Below are 16270 nucleotides of genomic sequence, written 5' to 3' on the forward strand. Positions count from 1 at the left end.
GTTGAACTAATGTTCAAGTTTCATATTTTTGCTTTATAGAAAATAAAATCATTATAAGCCACCCTGCATTTTTACTAATATAGTATCTTGTGATACATGGTAATGTTTTCTGAATATAGTAACAAGAAAAATGCTTGAAATACCCATCCCTAGTAGTTATACTACCCTAGCACAACCTATAATGACTAGTTTTAGAGTTATCCCACTTCTGTAGCATCACCACAAGCGGCTTGTTATTCGACGACATTAAAAAGAATAAGCTACACAAATCCTCTAAATACCCATAGTTTGTACACGTGTCATTGTGTTTCAGTTTACAAATTTCCATCGCTTATAGAGGTTCTCAAGGTTTGGGGGATAATATTATGTGGTTATTGAGAGGATTTGGAACATTGGTAATCGGGCGTCACTGGCATAGGTTGGTGAGAATGTTAACCCCGGTTTGAGACATTGTGACACACTCTTCGTGAAAAAAAAGAAAAATACGGGATTATTTTAGAAAAATTGGGAACTTTGTGAGATTGGCATGAAACATCTGGCGTGGTATTAAGGGAATTCAACCCGAGGGATTGTGATTTGAATAATACTTTGCTGACGATTTGATTTTCTTAACTCACATTTACGTTGAAAACAAATAGTGTAAACCCTGTTATCAGTGACAGACAGTGTATTGAACTCCGTACAGCAAGCATTTATAACCAATGTTAATGTCAACTAGAAATGATATATCAATGAAAGGCGCTTCATGTTGAATTTATATTGATTTGACATTCATATTGACAGTGAATGGTGTCACGCTAATGTAAACCATCACGGTCCGCCTCATATGTCCTCGTCTATCTAAAGTTGAACTTTTTCGGCAGTTCTTCAAGAACTAATGAAGAGATTGACTCGACATGTGATTTCAATGTCCTTTATCATATCCTGAAAAAGATTTTATACTTTTCGTGCCGATCCAAAAATCAAATATGTCTGCCTTTGTGTCTGATAAGCGGTAACGTTTGAAAATTCTTCTCTAGAACGACTGCAGTGATTGACGCCAAAGTAAGTATTAATGTTCTTTATAATTTCCCAAAGTGTTGTTACGATCGTGCCACTCCGAAAATCCAAGATGGCCGCTGTGACGTCTGATTGGATGGGACATTTTTCCACTTATGGATTAAAACGGCTGCAACGATAGACAGTAGTACATTTTCTTTTATGTCGATCCGAAAATCAGAAATTGCCGCCCTGGCCTCTTATTCGCTTTTCGACTTTATCTCAAGAACGGCTGCATTTACTGACTCCAATCTGAGCCCAAATGTTCCTTATAAGGTCACCATCAAGTGTTGTTTCTTACAGTGCCAAACTTGCCGACCTGCCCATTGAAATGCCGAGACTTTTTTTTCCAGGAAGGCATCAGCGATTGACTCCACACTCGTGCCAGTCCGAAAATATAAAAAGGGCCAATCTTATTTTCATTTACTTTATCTCAAGAACAGTTGCAGTTATTGATCCTTGATTTGGTACTGATTTTCTGTACTTATATGAGGCTCAATACAATTTTTTTTCTTCTTTCTTTTTGCTATTCCTTGCTTAATGTTATGTATTAAGGGTAATCCCAACAATCAGTTAACTCGTTGTCATTGTTATCTGACCGATAGGAATGCTGCGTTGTGGGCTAGCACTATAAATTTGGCATCAGAACACCAACATCCCGACTCCAGCACACATACACACATACATTACACATATGGAGGCACGTCCTAAAATGACCTTAGTTGTCAATTGCACGTTTGATTAAGTCTGTTTGTTTGTTGTTTTTATTTCATTTGTATGTTTGTTTGTGTTCGATTGCCTTATGTCAGAAGTCAAACGTCGATAGGAAGTGTATTGATATTTCAATATTTATAATAGGATTTTATGTTAGCGTTTGCACAAATATTTACTGATGGTGTATGAAAAGTAATATCATTCATTAGCTTAAAAAACTTTTTAAAAAGCAGTATGCATATAACATTGATGTCATAAATTGTAAAATACAACGCAATCAATCTGATTGGATAGTTTATTTTATTTCTCAATCCACAGGAGAAAAAGATCATATCTGACAACACGACAAATAACAGCTATGTATTACTATACACTATACATCAAGTATAAAAATAAAAATTGTAAATTTTCATATCAAATCGCTATTGAAACTTAACAATGATAATAAGATAAATTAACAAACAATAACTCGGGTCTAGATGACGCTTCTCCAATTAACCGGATCTTTTGAATAGATAGTCAAAATGTCCCCATTTACATTTCCGCATGCTTCCACATGTGTTTTGGTCTGTTAGCCTTGGACATCCGTATCCTCCATTCACGGGAGACAGAATGACGTCACGTGATCGCGTTTGAATTCCGAAACCACATGTCTTTGAGCATGGTGACCATTCGCTCCACTCCGTTACTGTACAATCTTGAGGTTTACCTACAACAACAAAATACAGTATATTTTAACAGTTCCGTCATTACTGTAATAAAGAACATGTTTGATTGTATCTTTGATTTCAAAAATCTTTAGAATGAAACGAAGCTGATGATCAACCAAACAGTATTTGTTTCAAAAAACAAATAAAAGAGGAAAATTTATCAACAAATGCTTTTTCTTCTCTATTGCACAAATCATCTTATATATCAATTAATAAGAATGATTATTGGCATAATGAAAGTTCGTGATACTATATCCTCACCATTGTTCACTACGTCATTTCCGGTGCCTGTAGATCCAGATACTGCAGTTAGACCACCAATATTCAAACTATACGAATCATCTTCATCCTCTTCCGGATCAAATATCACAACGTTCGGCCCTGTAGGCGATGTATCCAGCTTCCGTCCCCGTCGTCTGTATTCCGCAACTTCCTTGATGACAATATGACCTATTCTCGGAAGTGTTTCCTGTTCCGGGTAAAAGAAGGAGCTGGCTGGATGACTTGGTTTTTTGTTGGTTATCTGGCTGATAGGGTCAGCCGGCATGTTTGGCCAGTTCGGTGATGTGAACGTAAATCCCTGGTCAGTTCCTGCGTCAAGCGGCGCAAGGTCCACGTTAATTTGTTTTCTCCAACGACCATTATGACAGAGATCAAGGGAGGCAACTCCAACGAACCAGTCGGGACTGGGCACGATTTTCACAAGGAAAGACATCTGTAAAAGGTGAAGATAGAAGAGATTAAATTCTCGGTGTCTAAAAAACTGCTAATCACCCAAACAAATGTAAATTAATGATTAAGACATTGAATCGAAAATCAATAATATTAAACATTAGAATATGCGGAAATTGTGATACTGTCTCCCTACATTGGGTTTTTACCTAGGGATGTTCTTCCTATTTCCGTTAAGCAATACACTCCTATGACCTTAAGCAATATCATTTGAATCAAGACCATAGGAAAATAGATTTATCACTCTTTTTTTTTCATCAGAGGAATAGGCAGAAAGACCGTCCTAATAAAAAACACTTTGTTGTGTTGTCTGCTCGACAGCACAGATGGTGTATCATCACTATCACGTTAACGAACTCATTCCATTTATTGTTCACAGGATAAAATATAACATGCTGCGCAAAACGGTAATCTTTACGGATATATTGGATGAGAATTTTACATGTACTGTAATAACTGACATGTACCTTGGTGTGCTGACCGTCTGCCAGAAAGCGGACTGCGGATCGGCCCATCCCACTCTCTATCGGAGCAGCAGTGAACGAGTCGAAGATGCCCCTGTACGCCTGCGCGTCCTGATCCAGCATTGAAGAATCCGCATCCTCTGCAAACGCCTTAACCGCGTCACTAGCGTTCTGGCCCAGTGACCACAACTTGTACGTGCTGTCATGGGAACGACCTGAAATTAAATAATTTAAAACTGTATAAAAGGCATACAAATGTATACAAGTACAGTAATACGGATGGTCACACATATGCAAGTTATAGTTATGTTATAGTTACGTTATAGAGATGTATACACAGTGTCAATATAAGTCAACAACAAGCGTTTAAAAGTCCATTAATTCTATTACTTATTGCTCCTCGTTCAGCTAAAGCACAAAGAGTAACGATGATAGCTTTATTACGAAAGATCCTCCTACCATTACTTAACCAAACAGTTAAAAATAATTCGAAGCTTGGAGAAATGCTTGGATTTTTTTCTTAAGGAGAAAATTTGAAGAAAAAAACTCATGTTCATAAAGTGCCTATAATAAACGTCTATGTTTCTATAACAAAGTAACCCAAAGTATTTTATATTAATTGCTAGCATTAACTAGGAAGCCAAATATTAAAGGTTTTGGTGGGGCAGTTAAATTTTCCTCAGACGAACATTGGCTAAGAGCCAAAATACAGTTTTTTTTGTTTCTTCTTCTTTTAATTACTTAGCATTTTATCATTGGGCGAGTAATTTGTGGCTAAAACGTATTATAATTGAAATGTCTTTGCCAATGCCTAGCTGACAGTGTGGGTACCAAAGTGTGTCTGTCTGATAGTTATCAACCTGTGGGTGTTACTAATGGCACACGTATAACGACTGTGACGTGTTAACGAGGATATCGCACGTGCACCGTTAGGCAGTGCTGATGAATCAGCAGAATATCCTCCCTGTTAATAGCGTTAGGAAATCCATGTCTCTGTTTCTGGGTGTATTAGTTCATAGTTATAACTATAAATCAGTTATAATATATCAGACTTCTCTAGGTATATGTGAGTTCCTAAGTTATAACCCTCGTTGTGTTCCTGTCTGAGAGCTACACACTTACATATGGCTGTTACTGTTTACAGTGAGGAGTTAATGAAGTCCTCTACGTCGTCACACTCTCAAGTCTTAGAGAGTTACAATATAAAGGGGAGGTAATTTGAAATGATAAATATATACCACAAGGAAAGTGTGTGGTAAACAAAGATAGTATCTATATTTTATCCAAGAGTATAAAAAGAAAGCGAAAACAAGTTATCTTAAAAGTATAAAACTGCATTTGTAGATAAAAAGATTCGGTCGGCTCTTGTTTGAAGTAATATGCACATGAAACGTTCCAAAAGAGAATTTTTATACATGTATAAAAAACAGAACCATTGAAAATGCCAAGTAATTACAGTTCTTATCTGATAAATTCCGGTGCGCTTGTGGCCTAAGCACGTGCACGTAAATGTTAAAAAAATAACATGTACCAGACCTCTCAATGATCGGAAATGTTTCTGATTAAGGTTAATCAGGGACAGACATCTTAATGTGTTAAACGTTAATGATACACGGAGATAACGATCACTGACTGTTGTAATGGTCACGTTGAAATGATCGACAGGCTTTCCGTTTCCTATATATTGCTACGTTGAGGTTTATATACATCAGTTTTCTTTTGACTAGATTTGTTTTATAATTGATCTGTAAACAAGACCCGCATTGCCTCGTTATGTCTTTAACAGGTTGTAATAAATCACACTGTTTAAGGTATTAATGTCTTAAAACTCGTACAGAAACAGTCCAATTTTCACCTATTGTTGTATATTCAAGTAAAACAACAGAAGTCTATACAGGTTATCTTGATTTCCGCCCTAAGTAAGTATTAATATGAACCTCTACAGTTATATTAAGAGCTTAAGAAAAGCTCCAACCAATGTCGTATTTTCTTTAAGTAAATTCAATTTAACAAGTCGACTCAGAAAAGTTCAAGAACACTCCAAATCAAATAGAATTTGAAAATATTCTTCTTTTTGTGAAATTATTATGAAAAATCAAATATGCGTCATTTGCTCTGTACGTTTTTATAATTACGACTTTTCCGTATTGTTTATGGTAGGTAGTAATTGTTTATCGAAAGCAATTTTCTTAAACTTAATTTGCTGGACAGGCAAAATGCATGTAAAGAATTGTGTTGATTACATACAAAACATAAATATTATACTTATATGTATAATCGCATCAAATATCTTGTAAAAAATGATTGTTTGTTTGAATATTAATATTGCAACTAAGCAAGAAAATTTTGAAAAATGAACAATTGAAGACTTACCGACGAGTTTTGACCACTGTGCGGGGGGTCGAACACGGGGGTAGAGGCGAGGGAAGGTCTTGGGGGACCAGTCTCCATAAAACGTCAAATTATATTCCGCCAACATCTTTGGCTGACATCGACCACGCCTTTTGAACTTCCTGGGACGGGGTTCCACCACACTGACAAGTACAAGGCCGATAGCAATCAAGCAAAGTATCGCAAGCTGGAAATCCATTTCTCTTGCTTGGATTACAAGGTAGTCTGATTAAGTACTAAATGCAGTTTCTTAATTCTGAGAATTGCAAAACAATATGCACATATTAATCAATTATATCTTTGATTCCGGAAATCATGTAACGTGGTTGTTTCTGTGTGTTAGACGTCCGCGTGTGTTGCTGATGCTGTACGTTATGGTTCATGTCGGGATGAAGAGAAGGCTTATATACTCGGACATCCAGGAGGGCAGATTAACGTATCCAACATATAGGTTAATTGTTTCCCCGCATCTCTCATCTGCTCTGAGAAAGGTTAGACGAGGATAAGGTCAAAGGTCAGCCCTGATATAGTTCACGCGAGTGCTCGCTGTAGCATCATTGTACGGAGACAGATGGTTCTCGGTTAGGGGTTGATAAATAACATTTGGGTAAGGTGGGAATTGTGACGTCATTGGGCTGTATCTCGTTGGGATATTTGCCAGGGAGAAACTTTTAGAGTGTGTTTTGGAGTGGATGTCTTTAATGTATTGTTCAAAGCGTTTTCTTCTCTGTGATTGAAATCAAATATCAGAGCCATGGAAAACATCAACAGGTGTAATGAGTCCTAATTGTTTATTGTGGCGTTTTAATTGGCGAGTGTGTTGTTTCTCTGCACTAGTGTTTAAACCAGAGAAAAGCGTGTTTGGCACTCATTTACTCACAGAGCAATAAACATCTACACTAAAATGACATTAACTAGAGGCATATGCACCTAAGATATCAGATGCACTATTCCCTGCGGCGCGACTCTGTCTTGAACACGCTCAAGTAAAAGCAAAATAGTTTATGATGACGCAGTGTTTTCCCAACTTTAAATTTTGTTTGTGTCTTGTTTGTATGACTTCGGAGACATGTACTGTTGTAAATTATAAAACGTTTTGACACTTTAACAATGTGTGTTGGTACTTCCGCTTTTACCTGCTGTGATAACGATCTATAGACGTGTTCAGAGGAGAGAGGGGGCCACTGCACGTCACAGAGACAAACAAACACTCTGTTATTTATTTGTAGACGTGTGTGATAGGGAAGGGAACGTCTACACGACATAGAAATAACCCACTCGTATAAATAATAAAGATGTTCCGTGGAACATTTGTACAATTTGTTTTGAAGCATTTCATTAACTTAGATACGTTTTCCAATGATCTACACAAGTTCTTAAGCTATAAAAGTTATTATTGTAGTTCTATTTTTTTCTAACGTGAAAAAAGCAATGTTTGTTTCACGTTTATTTATGTAGGCAACAGTAACGTGCAATGGTACAAAGGCAACGTATCTTAAGCGACATTAACTTTTAATGGCATGTAACGTAGGCAACAGTAACATTCAAAGGCAAGGTAACGTAGGCAACAGTAACATTCAAAGGCAATGTAACGTAGGCAACAGTAACATTCAAAAGGATGTAACGTAGGCAACAGTAACATTCAAAGGCAAGGTAACGTAGGCAACAGTAATTTGCAATGGCAAGGCAAGAGACAACATAAACGTTTACAACAGTTACTGTCACAGGGAAGGTTATATAGGCATCTCGACGTACAAACGCAAGACAAAGTAAGCAACGGAAACATGGATATGAAACGGAAAGGTACATATGCAATTGAAACTTACGATATATACCTAGATAATGGTAACGATCATAGGAAACCGTAACAATGGAAACAGTAACGTTTACAACAGTAACGTCGGCAATGTTATACATAGGCCACAATGACGTCCACAGCATAAACATTGGCAACGGTAACGTCGTTAACGGAAACATAGCCAACGGTAACATCGGTATCGGTAACAAAGACAACGGTTACATCGTCAACGGTAAAACAGCCAACGGTAACGTCGTCAAAGGTAGCATAGCCAACGGTAACGTCGTCAACGGTAACACAGGCAACGGTAACATCGGTAATGGTAACACAGTCAACGATAACATTGGTAACACAGACAACGATAACATCGGTAACACAGTCAACGGTAACATCAATAGCATAGGCAACGGTAACATCGGCAACGGTAACATCGGTAACACAGTCAACGGTAACATCGGTAACACAGTCGACGGTAACAACGGTAACATCGGCAACGATAGCATCGGTAACACAGTCAACGATAGCATCGGTAACATAGCCAGCAAGAACATCGTTTTTTTCCGTCTTAAATATTAAATATATATTCTTTATCATAAAGACTACACTGCCAGACTGTAAGATTTCTGTAAGCCAGGAAACGAATTTATTTTTCATATTACAATTGTAGTATTGTGATGCTTCTGATTCCGTGTTCAATTTAAACGAAATCATTATTGTATGAATGTTATGGTTCTTCTGACATTGTGCTGAACAGAAACTAGTTTATTTTCGTTTGATGTGCGGAGAAGAAATTTAGTAAATGAAAAAAAACCCCGATGTATTATTTTTATTTTTTTATTTAGGTCGATCGGCAGTTTAGTCCTGGAGTGTGGGGATGGATACAGATTTTGAGTTGAGTGAGATAGAAAAATATATTAAAACAGGTAGTTTGATATATAGAAACAAAACTGCACGCCTTTACGCAAGTTATTGTGGCGTTCGCTTCATCGCAGCAATGAATCCTCTTCAACGACTGACATGCGATGCATGTTTCTGTACTTACACAAAGTAGCGCCGACTTCAGTATGAATGTATACTTTTACCGACTAGACCTTAGCCAGACGTCTGTTTACTGTACATCTGTAAATAGTATCACAGTAAACAACTGACATACCTTAACGATGTTCGTAAGTCATAGCCCTGTCGCACTGTCTATATAGCATTGTTATAGACCTACTAATGTATGCAGTACTGAAATAGACGCACTAATGCATGCAGTACTAATATATATTCACTAATGTCCCTCTCACAGTTGTAACTATTATAGAATAATCAGACATCATTTATCGGTCTGACTCTCTAACGCCATTCTGGACTGCCCAGTGCTATAACTCATGCTATTATTAGGCGAATTATATTGCTTCGTAACCATTTTATGATATCCCCTTGATGGGACCATAAAGTTTCTTGACCCATGACTTGCACCGGTCTTCAAGGATAGGACATTGCATAAAGGGCTGGCGTGTTACCTCTCCGAACTCACAGGGTTATCTACATGTGCAACAAGTTACCTCCCACTACATTACCTTTTATATTTTTTCACAAATTTAAGAATGGTTTATTTCCATGATTTTTATATCATTGATCTGGTTATTGATAAAATGTGTTGAGAAACAGACCGACCTGTTTAAGGAAAAGTTAACGCTTGCAAATTGTGCGGTTTTACCCGAAAAACATCCCTAATTCCAATTGTATTATCTTGTCTTTAAATCATTTTTAATTACGGATTGGAATGATGTGTGATCACGAAAATATTTGAAATCTGATCAATATTTGCACTGTATTTATTACTTGAAGTGATTCTCTTCATTAACCTACATTGTATGCATGTTATGGTATGGGTATATATATATATTGTATATATTGTATAATATTGTATATATTGTATATATTGTATATATATATATGAACACGGAGGTGCAATCATGATCACGACACAACCTGACGTCCTGATCAGTTAGCGGTGCTTTACTTACTTTTAACTACAATGTATATGTTACATGCCTCCTCTATTCCTATATCTACAGTATATATGTAACGTTGCATTGAGGTCGTTTAGTTTACAGACAACAACACACATATATCTATATCTTTATATTATTTAGTATAATTATGCATGCGTACCGTTAGTTGTGGTTGTTGTGGTGTCGATAAGTTACTGTCTGGTGATGTTGTATACACTTTGTTCTCGGGAAATTTTAAATGAGTTCCAAGAATTGTAACAGTGCTGTCGCTCAAACATAATATTGTCCCTTTTTTCATTATGCAAATTAAATGATTGAGTTGTCATTGTCATTTTACAGTGATGTCTCGGTGTAGCTCTATGACTGGCAGCACTACTATTGATGTGTGGTTTCTATTGTATGTAAATGTGGACTGTGTAATCCCGTAACGCTTTGATCATAATTATTATCACGGAATTAGATAATTTTCTATCTGTGTCCGCGTAATTATAGGGTTATGGTATCATCTGCCAACCACAAACTGAATCGTCAATATTGAATATTAATCTATCATAATATTGAATTTTAGAAACTTTTGTGGAGTAAATAAAGGTTTCTCTCGTAAATCATTGAAACTAATATATAATCGTCATACCAGTCGATCTTCTGGGACAGGTTACTTCTGTCTTAGACCCATATTGATATGTGACCGTGTCCATCACAATCTAGCAAAAGAAATGTTATATTAGAACTGACCGGGCCCATTAGATTGTTTTAAATGAAACCGAGATCATAAAAAGATAAGACTTATTGACAAGGGACATATTAATCCCCGTATTTTTGACAAATACAAACAGGATAACTAGTATTGCTTGTCCTATCCTACTTTCATTTTTTATTGATAATACATTGAAATTGTATGCCAATCCATCCATCAGCCCATGATTTATACCTTCAGGTATTATATTGTTCACCATATTCGGTCAGGATTCGTCACGCCTTCGGCCGCTCGCGACCTGCTCTGCTGGACATACTACAGGTGTATCGATAGGGTGATTGATTGGATAGGGCTTGGACTTTAGATCGCCCCCATTCTAGTCGCATATTTGCTTTAGATGTTTTGTTTACAAAATAAGTTCTGTCATTATCAACATCTAAACAAATTGTCCGTGTATTGTTAGTAAACAAAGACAGATACATCATCACACTGACTAAGTAATAAGTAAATCAGTGACACTTTAAATCTCGGAATCCCCTATCAACACAAACATCAATTGTCCGAAGTGTCTGGACGAGTACGTAACTCGGCTCGAGGCGACAGTGACCGCACGAACACATCATGCACATGTTTGCCGAGACAACCTCTGCGATTAAGATCTCTGATGCTACCAGGTTGATTATTGTTACCTTAGGTAATGATTGGTGCAATGTTTTGGTTGAGGGAATGATACGGTAGGGCACACTCAATCCATCTGTTCGTGACGTCAGAACCCCTGGGGCCAGCTAGCTGGAAACATATTGGAGATGTAACGAGAACAATAGAGGACAAGACAACCATTGTCAGTGACCCCACGGGGCCTCCTTCGTGAAAGTGACAAATTTATTCCAGGGAAGTGACAGGTCATCATTGAAATTGACAGATATCCACAGACAGGTAAAACGTGCGATGATCGAGGGAGAGGATAGTCGACGAGGTGGACCGTGCTGGAGACGTGTAGCTGTATTTACGTTTGTGTAACGAGAGAGGAAAACAGGACTCACATAAGGTAAGCACTTAAAATATATTTGCATTTCTAATCTAATTGGAATTTGTAGAATTAAAGTATCACTTTTAAATGAATTGAATGAAGACCGTTTACCGGGTATTGGGTTCACATGTCCAGTGAGTTTCGAATTTCTGTAGTATTTAGAAGATTTCTTAACCCATTCAATATTCAACTTCAATGAGAAGAGACAAAGTTTTTTTTTTCACTTGTTTAAAAAAAGTAAAAAATATTGCTTTGAAATGCTGGGATATATTGAAGTGAACAAAGTATCCGATTTAAAGGATACCATTTTGGATAGCTTCTCAGACCATGTATATGGGTAGTTTACGACTCGTGGTCTACTTATGTTATTGGTCAGGTATAACGTTAGCCGACATTTATAGCCGATAATCATTTTGCCTTTAATGATTATCTGCTATATTATATACTAGTACACTCATTCATTAAATACAAAATGTTCCTTATTGATAACAGCAAGGCGTAACCGCTAACATGCTTATGTTAACACAATAGATTTATTATTATGTTTTTTTTCTTTCTAACCTTTATTTGCTCACTATGTTTTGTCGCTCCGACCAATTTTAAAGTCAATATTTTGAGCTAACCTTTCATCCGTTATTGTGCACAGAATAAACTTCTACATGTATTGATGTCACCGATATATTCTTGCTTACCTGACCGTATAGTATACATGGGCAGTCTTATGTGAACTGAATCTAAATGTTTGTTTGTCATGGAATCTGCTATTTCTTACATATATTCAATGGAATTAAGTGCATATAAATTTAGAATGTAAACATACGTAGTGAGCAAAGTATTTTTAACATTCATACCGGTGTGAACGCAGATTGGTTACATATTTAATATCAAACCTCAGAATGGATGTTAACCAGTATGCGTTCATACCGACATTGGTGTTCAAAATCTCCGTTCAATACCAATGAAAGCATATATAAATATGGCGAAGGAGACAAATAGAAACAAATTGTACCTTTAATATAATCATTGGCCCGTCGGTTCTGAGTGACAAGTCATATTGTACAAATTTTATACCATTTTTGCAAAAAGCGTTAGATCTAATGATTCCATACCGTCAACTCATGTTTGCTTGTTTCGGAGCAGGGTCCATTGAATCAATGCTATCTTTGTTTAACGATGTCTTGACGGTAATATGGGAAAGGCATGTGAATGACAAGGTAAGCAAATTAACAATATCAATATTTGTCCCAAAACAAAATGATATAAAGATTTTTATTGTAATTTCAGATTACTAGATCGATTCGAGAAGATGGGTATTCATGATTTCTGGCGGAAACTAGGGAAATCTAACACCAAAGACCGAAAACTAGACACTTTACAACACAGTCGCCATTGCTCATCGTGCGAGAAGTATCGGACCTGGACATCGAAATCGAAAGCGTTAAGTTTGCCTCTTTCTGATCTACGGAAGATGAAACAATCGGCAGAATTCGACGAAAAGTGTCGCTGTGAGTCTGTTGATGCGTGGGTGACGACTGTGAACAGGTCACGTGAGCGTGTGGACATAGTGGACAGAGTTCTTCTTGATGACCGTTTGTCGACATTTAGCTCAACAGACCATGTGGAGGAAACAGATACTGAGGACATCGGGGACTCGGAGAGTGATACCGGAAGTCTCCAGGAGTGGAGTCATTGGCGGAAACAGGCAAATGGTCAACTCGTGTCCATGATCCTCAACAGTAAGAGTAAAGACTCTCGTTCCTGGGATTACACACGTAAGGCAATGGACAGCACCGTCATGAATGACGTAATACAGCACGTGAAAGACAGTGGTGTAAGTTCTCCCGAACTAGAAGGGAAACCGTTCATAATGTACGGAATACCGAGGGCTCGACTGGAAAAACGGTGAAAGTCATTGTCTTACGTTGTTGAAATATATTTTTTGTGGAAAATGGTTATGACTCTCGAGGAAAATTTGTCGCAGTGGATCATGTACTGTCTCAAAGATAACAGTTTGGCGAGAAAGTTGGATAAATCTGTATTTTCCAGACTTGTGGCGGTGGACATAGTAAAGGACATTGAGCAACTGTGAAAATAAACTAATGCCAACGTAGAATTTATTCTGACATTTCCGAATCCTATTTATTTCGAGATGTTTTCGGGTTTTTAGCGATCTTCACTCTAGATATTTTGAAAATTATCGTCTCGGAATCCCTTGGTATTTATCGTTATTTATTTGTTATATTATCTCAATAATAAAATGTTAGAAATACACTACTGCAGGATTGTTAAAAGTTTATATAAAAACCTTCTTTTTTTCCAACATCTACGTTAGTTGGACTAACAGGGTCTATTACCAATGTGTGACGTAAACAGACAAATCCCAACCCGAGGGTTTAAAAGTATTGTCCCGAGGGTTGAGATATCTCTCTCAACATTTCACAGGAATGATTGATATTTTGTTCCCCAACACTTTCCTATGTAAAAATATGTTGTAATTGGAATCAAATGCAACACTCCAATGCAATGCCACGTAAAATGTATAACAACAATGATGACGTGACTCTGGTTATGCTGAATAAAGGGATGACGCGATGATGACGTTTTTCAGAATAATAGCGGGTGAAAGTTGTCTTTCCCGTGCAAAAGGATCAATCGACGAGACATCCTCAGCGAAAATATACGGAAATACAGCAGTAAGATGGATTGATAAGATAAAACATAGAAACAACATAGTAAATATAGGTACAATTTAAAAAAACATAAAGTTCTTATCAATATATCATGCATACCATGAAAGTCCAAAAACTATTATAAACATTCTTATAGTGTCTTTCATTTATCATGATAAAAGTAATTCCGTCTTCAAATGTTAGGATTCAGAACTTATGGTATTAGCTTTATCCAATCTGTCAAAAATAGATGAAAAAAAAGTTAACAAAAAAAAAAGAAGTTGTCTTTCCCTAGTTGGGTAAAGACATGTTGATCTTTTTCTGAGAAAAAACCGGCGGGACTGGACCTGTTAAGAAGAAACATTCATCATATGTCTAGCTCTGTTTGATAGGGGATTTACGTCCTCTTAACAACTAAGGTCAGATTATAACGTCTGCCTAGGAAGACAACGCCCAACAGAAAGAGTAGGTATGGATATAAACCCCAAGTGTTGTAACATTGATTTCTTTAATATTCCATAATGAGCTGAAGGATCAGAAGAAAAAGGGTCTAACATTTGTCTTTTCAATCCCGGATAGGATGTAACATTTAGGAGAAAAAGAGTACATCATTATGTAAATAGTGTACGGAGGAATTCTAATCGTGCTTCTAATATTGTTTTATCATATCCAACATATCACCATATAAAAGACTAACACATACGTTTTCTGAGTAAGAAGAACTTGTTTATGAGGATTGTGTGTGTTGATTTTCTGAGACGACTACACAGCTTTCTTCTGCTATTGCTATACTGTTTCTACCATTATTATAGACATGTACCGTGTTTTGTTACTGTTATTGTCATAAGATGTATTCTAAATACTATTGTTAGAGTGTTGTTTTAGTAAGGCACTGGTACAAATGTATTATTAAAGTTGTTTACACTTCTTGAACGTCAACGTCAGTTACCCAGGAACTGTGCTCTTTTTTTCTATTAAACATAATTTATTGACAAGCTGTTGTTTTTATTAGTATTCATTTTTGCTGATTTAGCTACTGGGAATGACACAGGGTGATCTTCAGACACACACTGATCTAGCTACTGGGAATGACATAGGGTGATCTTCAGACACACACTGATCTAGCTACTGGGAATGACACAAGGTGATCTTCAGACACACACTGACCTAGCTACTTGGAATGACATAGGGTGATCTTCAGACACACATTGATCTAGCTACTGGGAATGACATAGAATGATCTTCAGAGGTGATCTTCAGACACACACTGATCGTGATCTTGGGAATGACATAGGATGATCCTCAGACACACACTGATCTAGCTATTTGGAATGACATAGAATGATCCTCAGACACACATTGATCTAGCTACTGGGAATGACATAGAATGATGTTCAGACACACACTGATCTAGCTACTGGGAATGACATAGCGTGATCTTCAGACACACACTGATCTAGCTACTGGAAATGACATAGGGTGATCTTCAGACACACACTGATCTAGCTATTTGGAATGACATAGAATGATCCTCAGACACACATGGATCTAGCTACTGGGAATGACATAGAATGATGTTCAGACACACACTGATCTAGCTACTGGGAATGACATGGGGTGATCTTCAGACACACACTGATCTAGCTGCTGGGAATGACATAGGGTGATCTTCAGACACAAACTGATCTAGCTACTGGGAATGACACAGGGTGATCTTCAGACACACACTGATCCAGCTACTGGGAATGACATAGGGTGATCTTCAGACACACGCTGATCTAGCTACTGGGAATGGCATAGGATGATCTTCAGACACAAACTGATCTAGCTACTGGGAATGACACAGGGGGATCTTCAGACACACACTGATCTAGCTACTGGGACTGACATAGGGTGATCTTCAGACACACACTGATCTAGCTACGGGAAATGACATAGGGTGATCTTCAGACACACACTGATCTAGCTGCTGGGAATGACATAGGGGGATCTTCAGACACAAACTGATCTAGCTACTGGGAATG

General features: G+C 37.3%; 2 protein-coding genes across 2 annotated transcripts; one reads left to right on the forward strand and one right to left on the reverse strand.

Annotated features, from left to right (window-relative positions):
• Nucleotides 1–2033: 2033 nt before the first annotated feature.
• On the reverse strand, nt 2034–6440 carry LOC110449764 (spondin-2-like). Its single transcript, XM_021496822.1, has 4 exons — nt 6032–6440; nt 3662–3873; nt 2724–3177; nt 2034–2461 (listed from the first exon to the last, which is right to left on the reverse strand). Exons 1-4 carry the CDS (start codon nt 6246–6248, stop codon nt 2247–2249), a joined length of 1098 nt encoding a protein of 365 aa, XP_021352497.1. The 5' UTR covers nt 6249–6440; the 3' UTR covers nt 2034–2246.
• Nucleotides 6441–11257: 4817 nt separating this feature from the next.
• Nucleotides 11258–13849, forward strand: LOC110449794. Its single transcript, XM_021496883.1, has 2 exons — nt 11258–11595; nt 12862–13849. The coding sequence occupies exon 2, from the start codon at nt 12884–12886 to the stop codon at nt 13481–13483; it is 600 nt and encodes a 199-aa protein (XP_021352558.1). The 5' UTR covers nt 11258–11595; nt 12862–12883; the 3' UTR covers nt 13484–13849.
• The last annotated feature ends 2421 nt before the right edge of the window (nt 13850–16270 follow it).

The sequence above is a fragment of the Mizuhopecten yessoensis genome, unplaced genomic scaffold (assembly GCF_002113885.1).
Source record: "Mizuhopecten yessoensis strain PY_sf001 unplaced genomic scaffold, ASM211388v2 scaffold4819, whole genome shotgun sequence".
Classification (NCBI taxonomy): domain Eukaryota; kingdom Metazoa; phylum Mollusca; class Bivalvia; order Pectinida; family Pectinidae; genus Mizuhopecten; species Mizuhopecten yessoensis.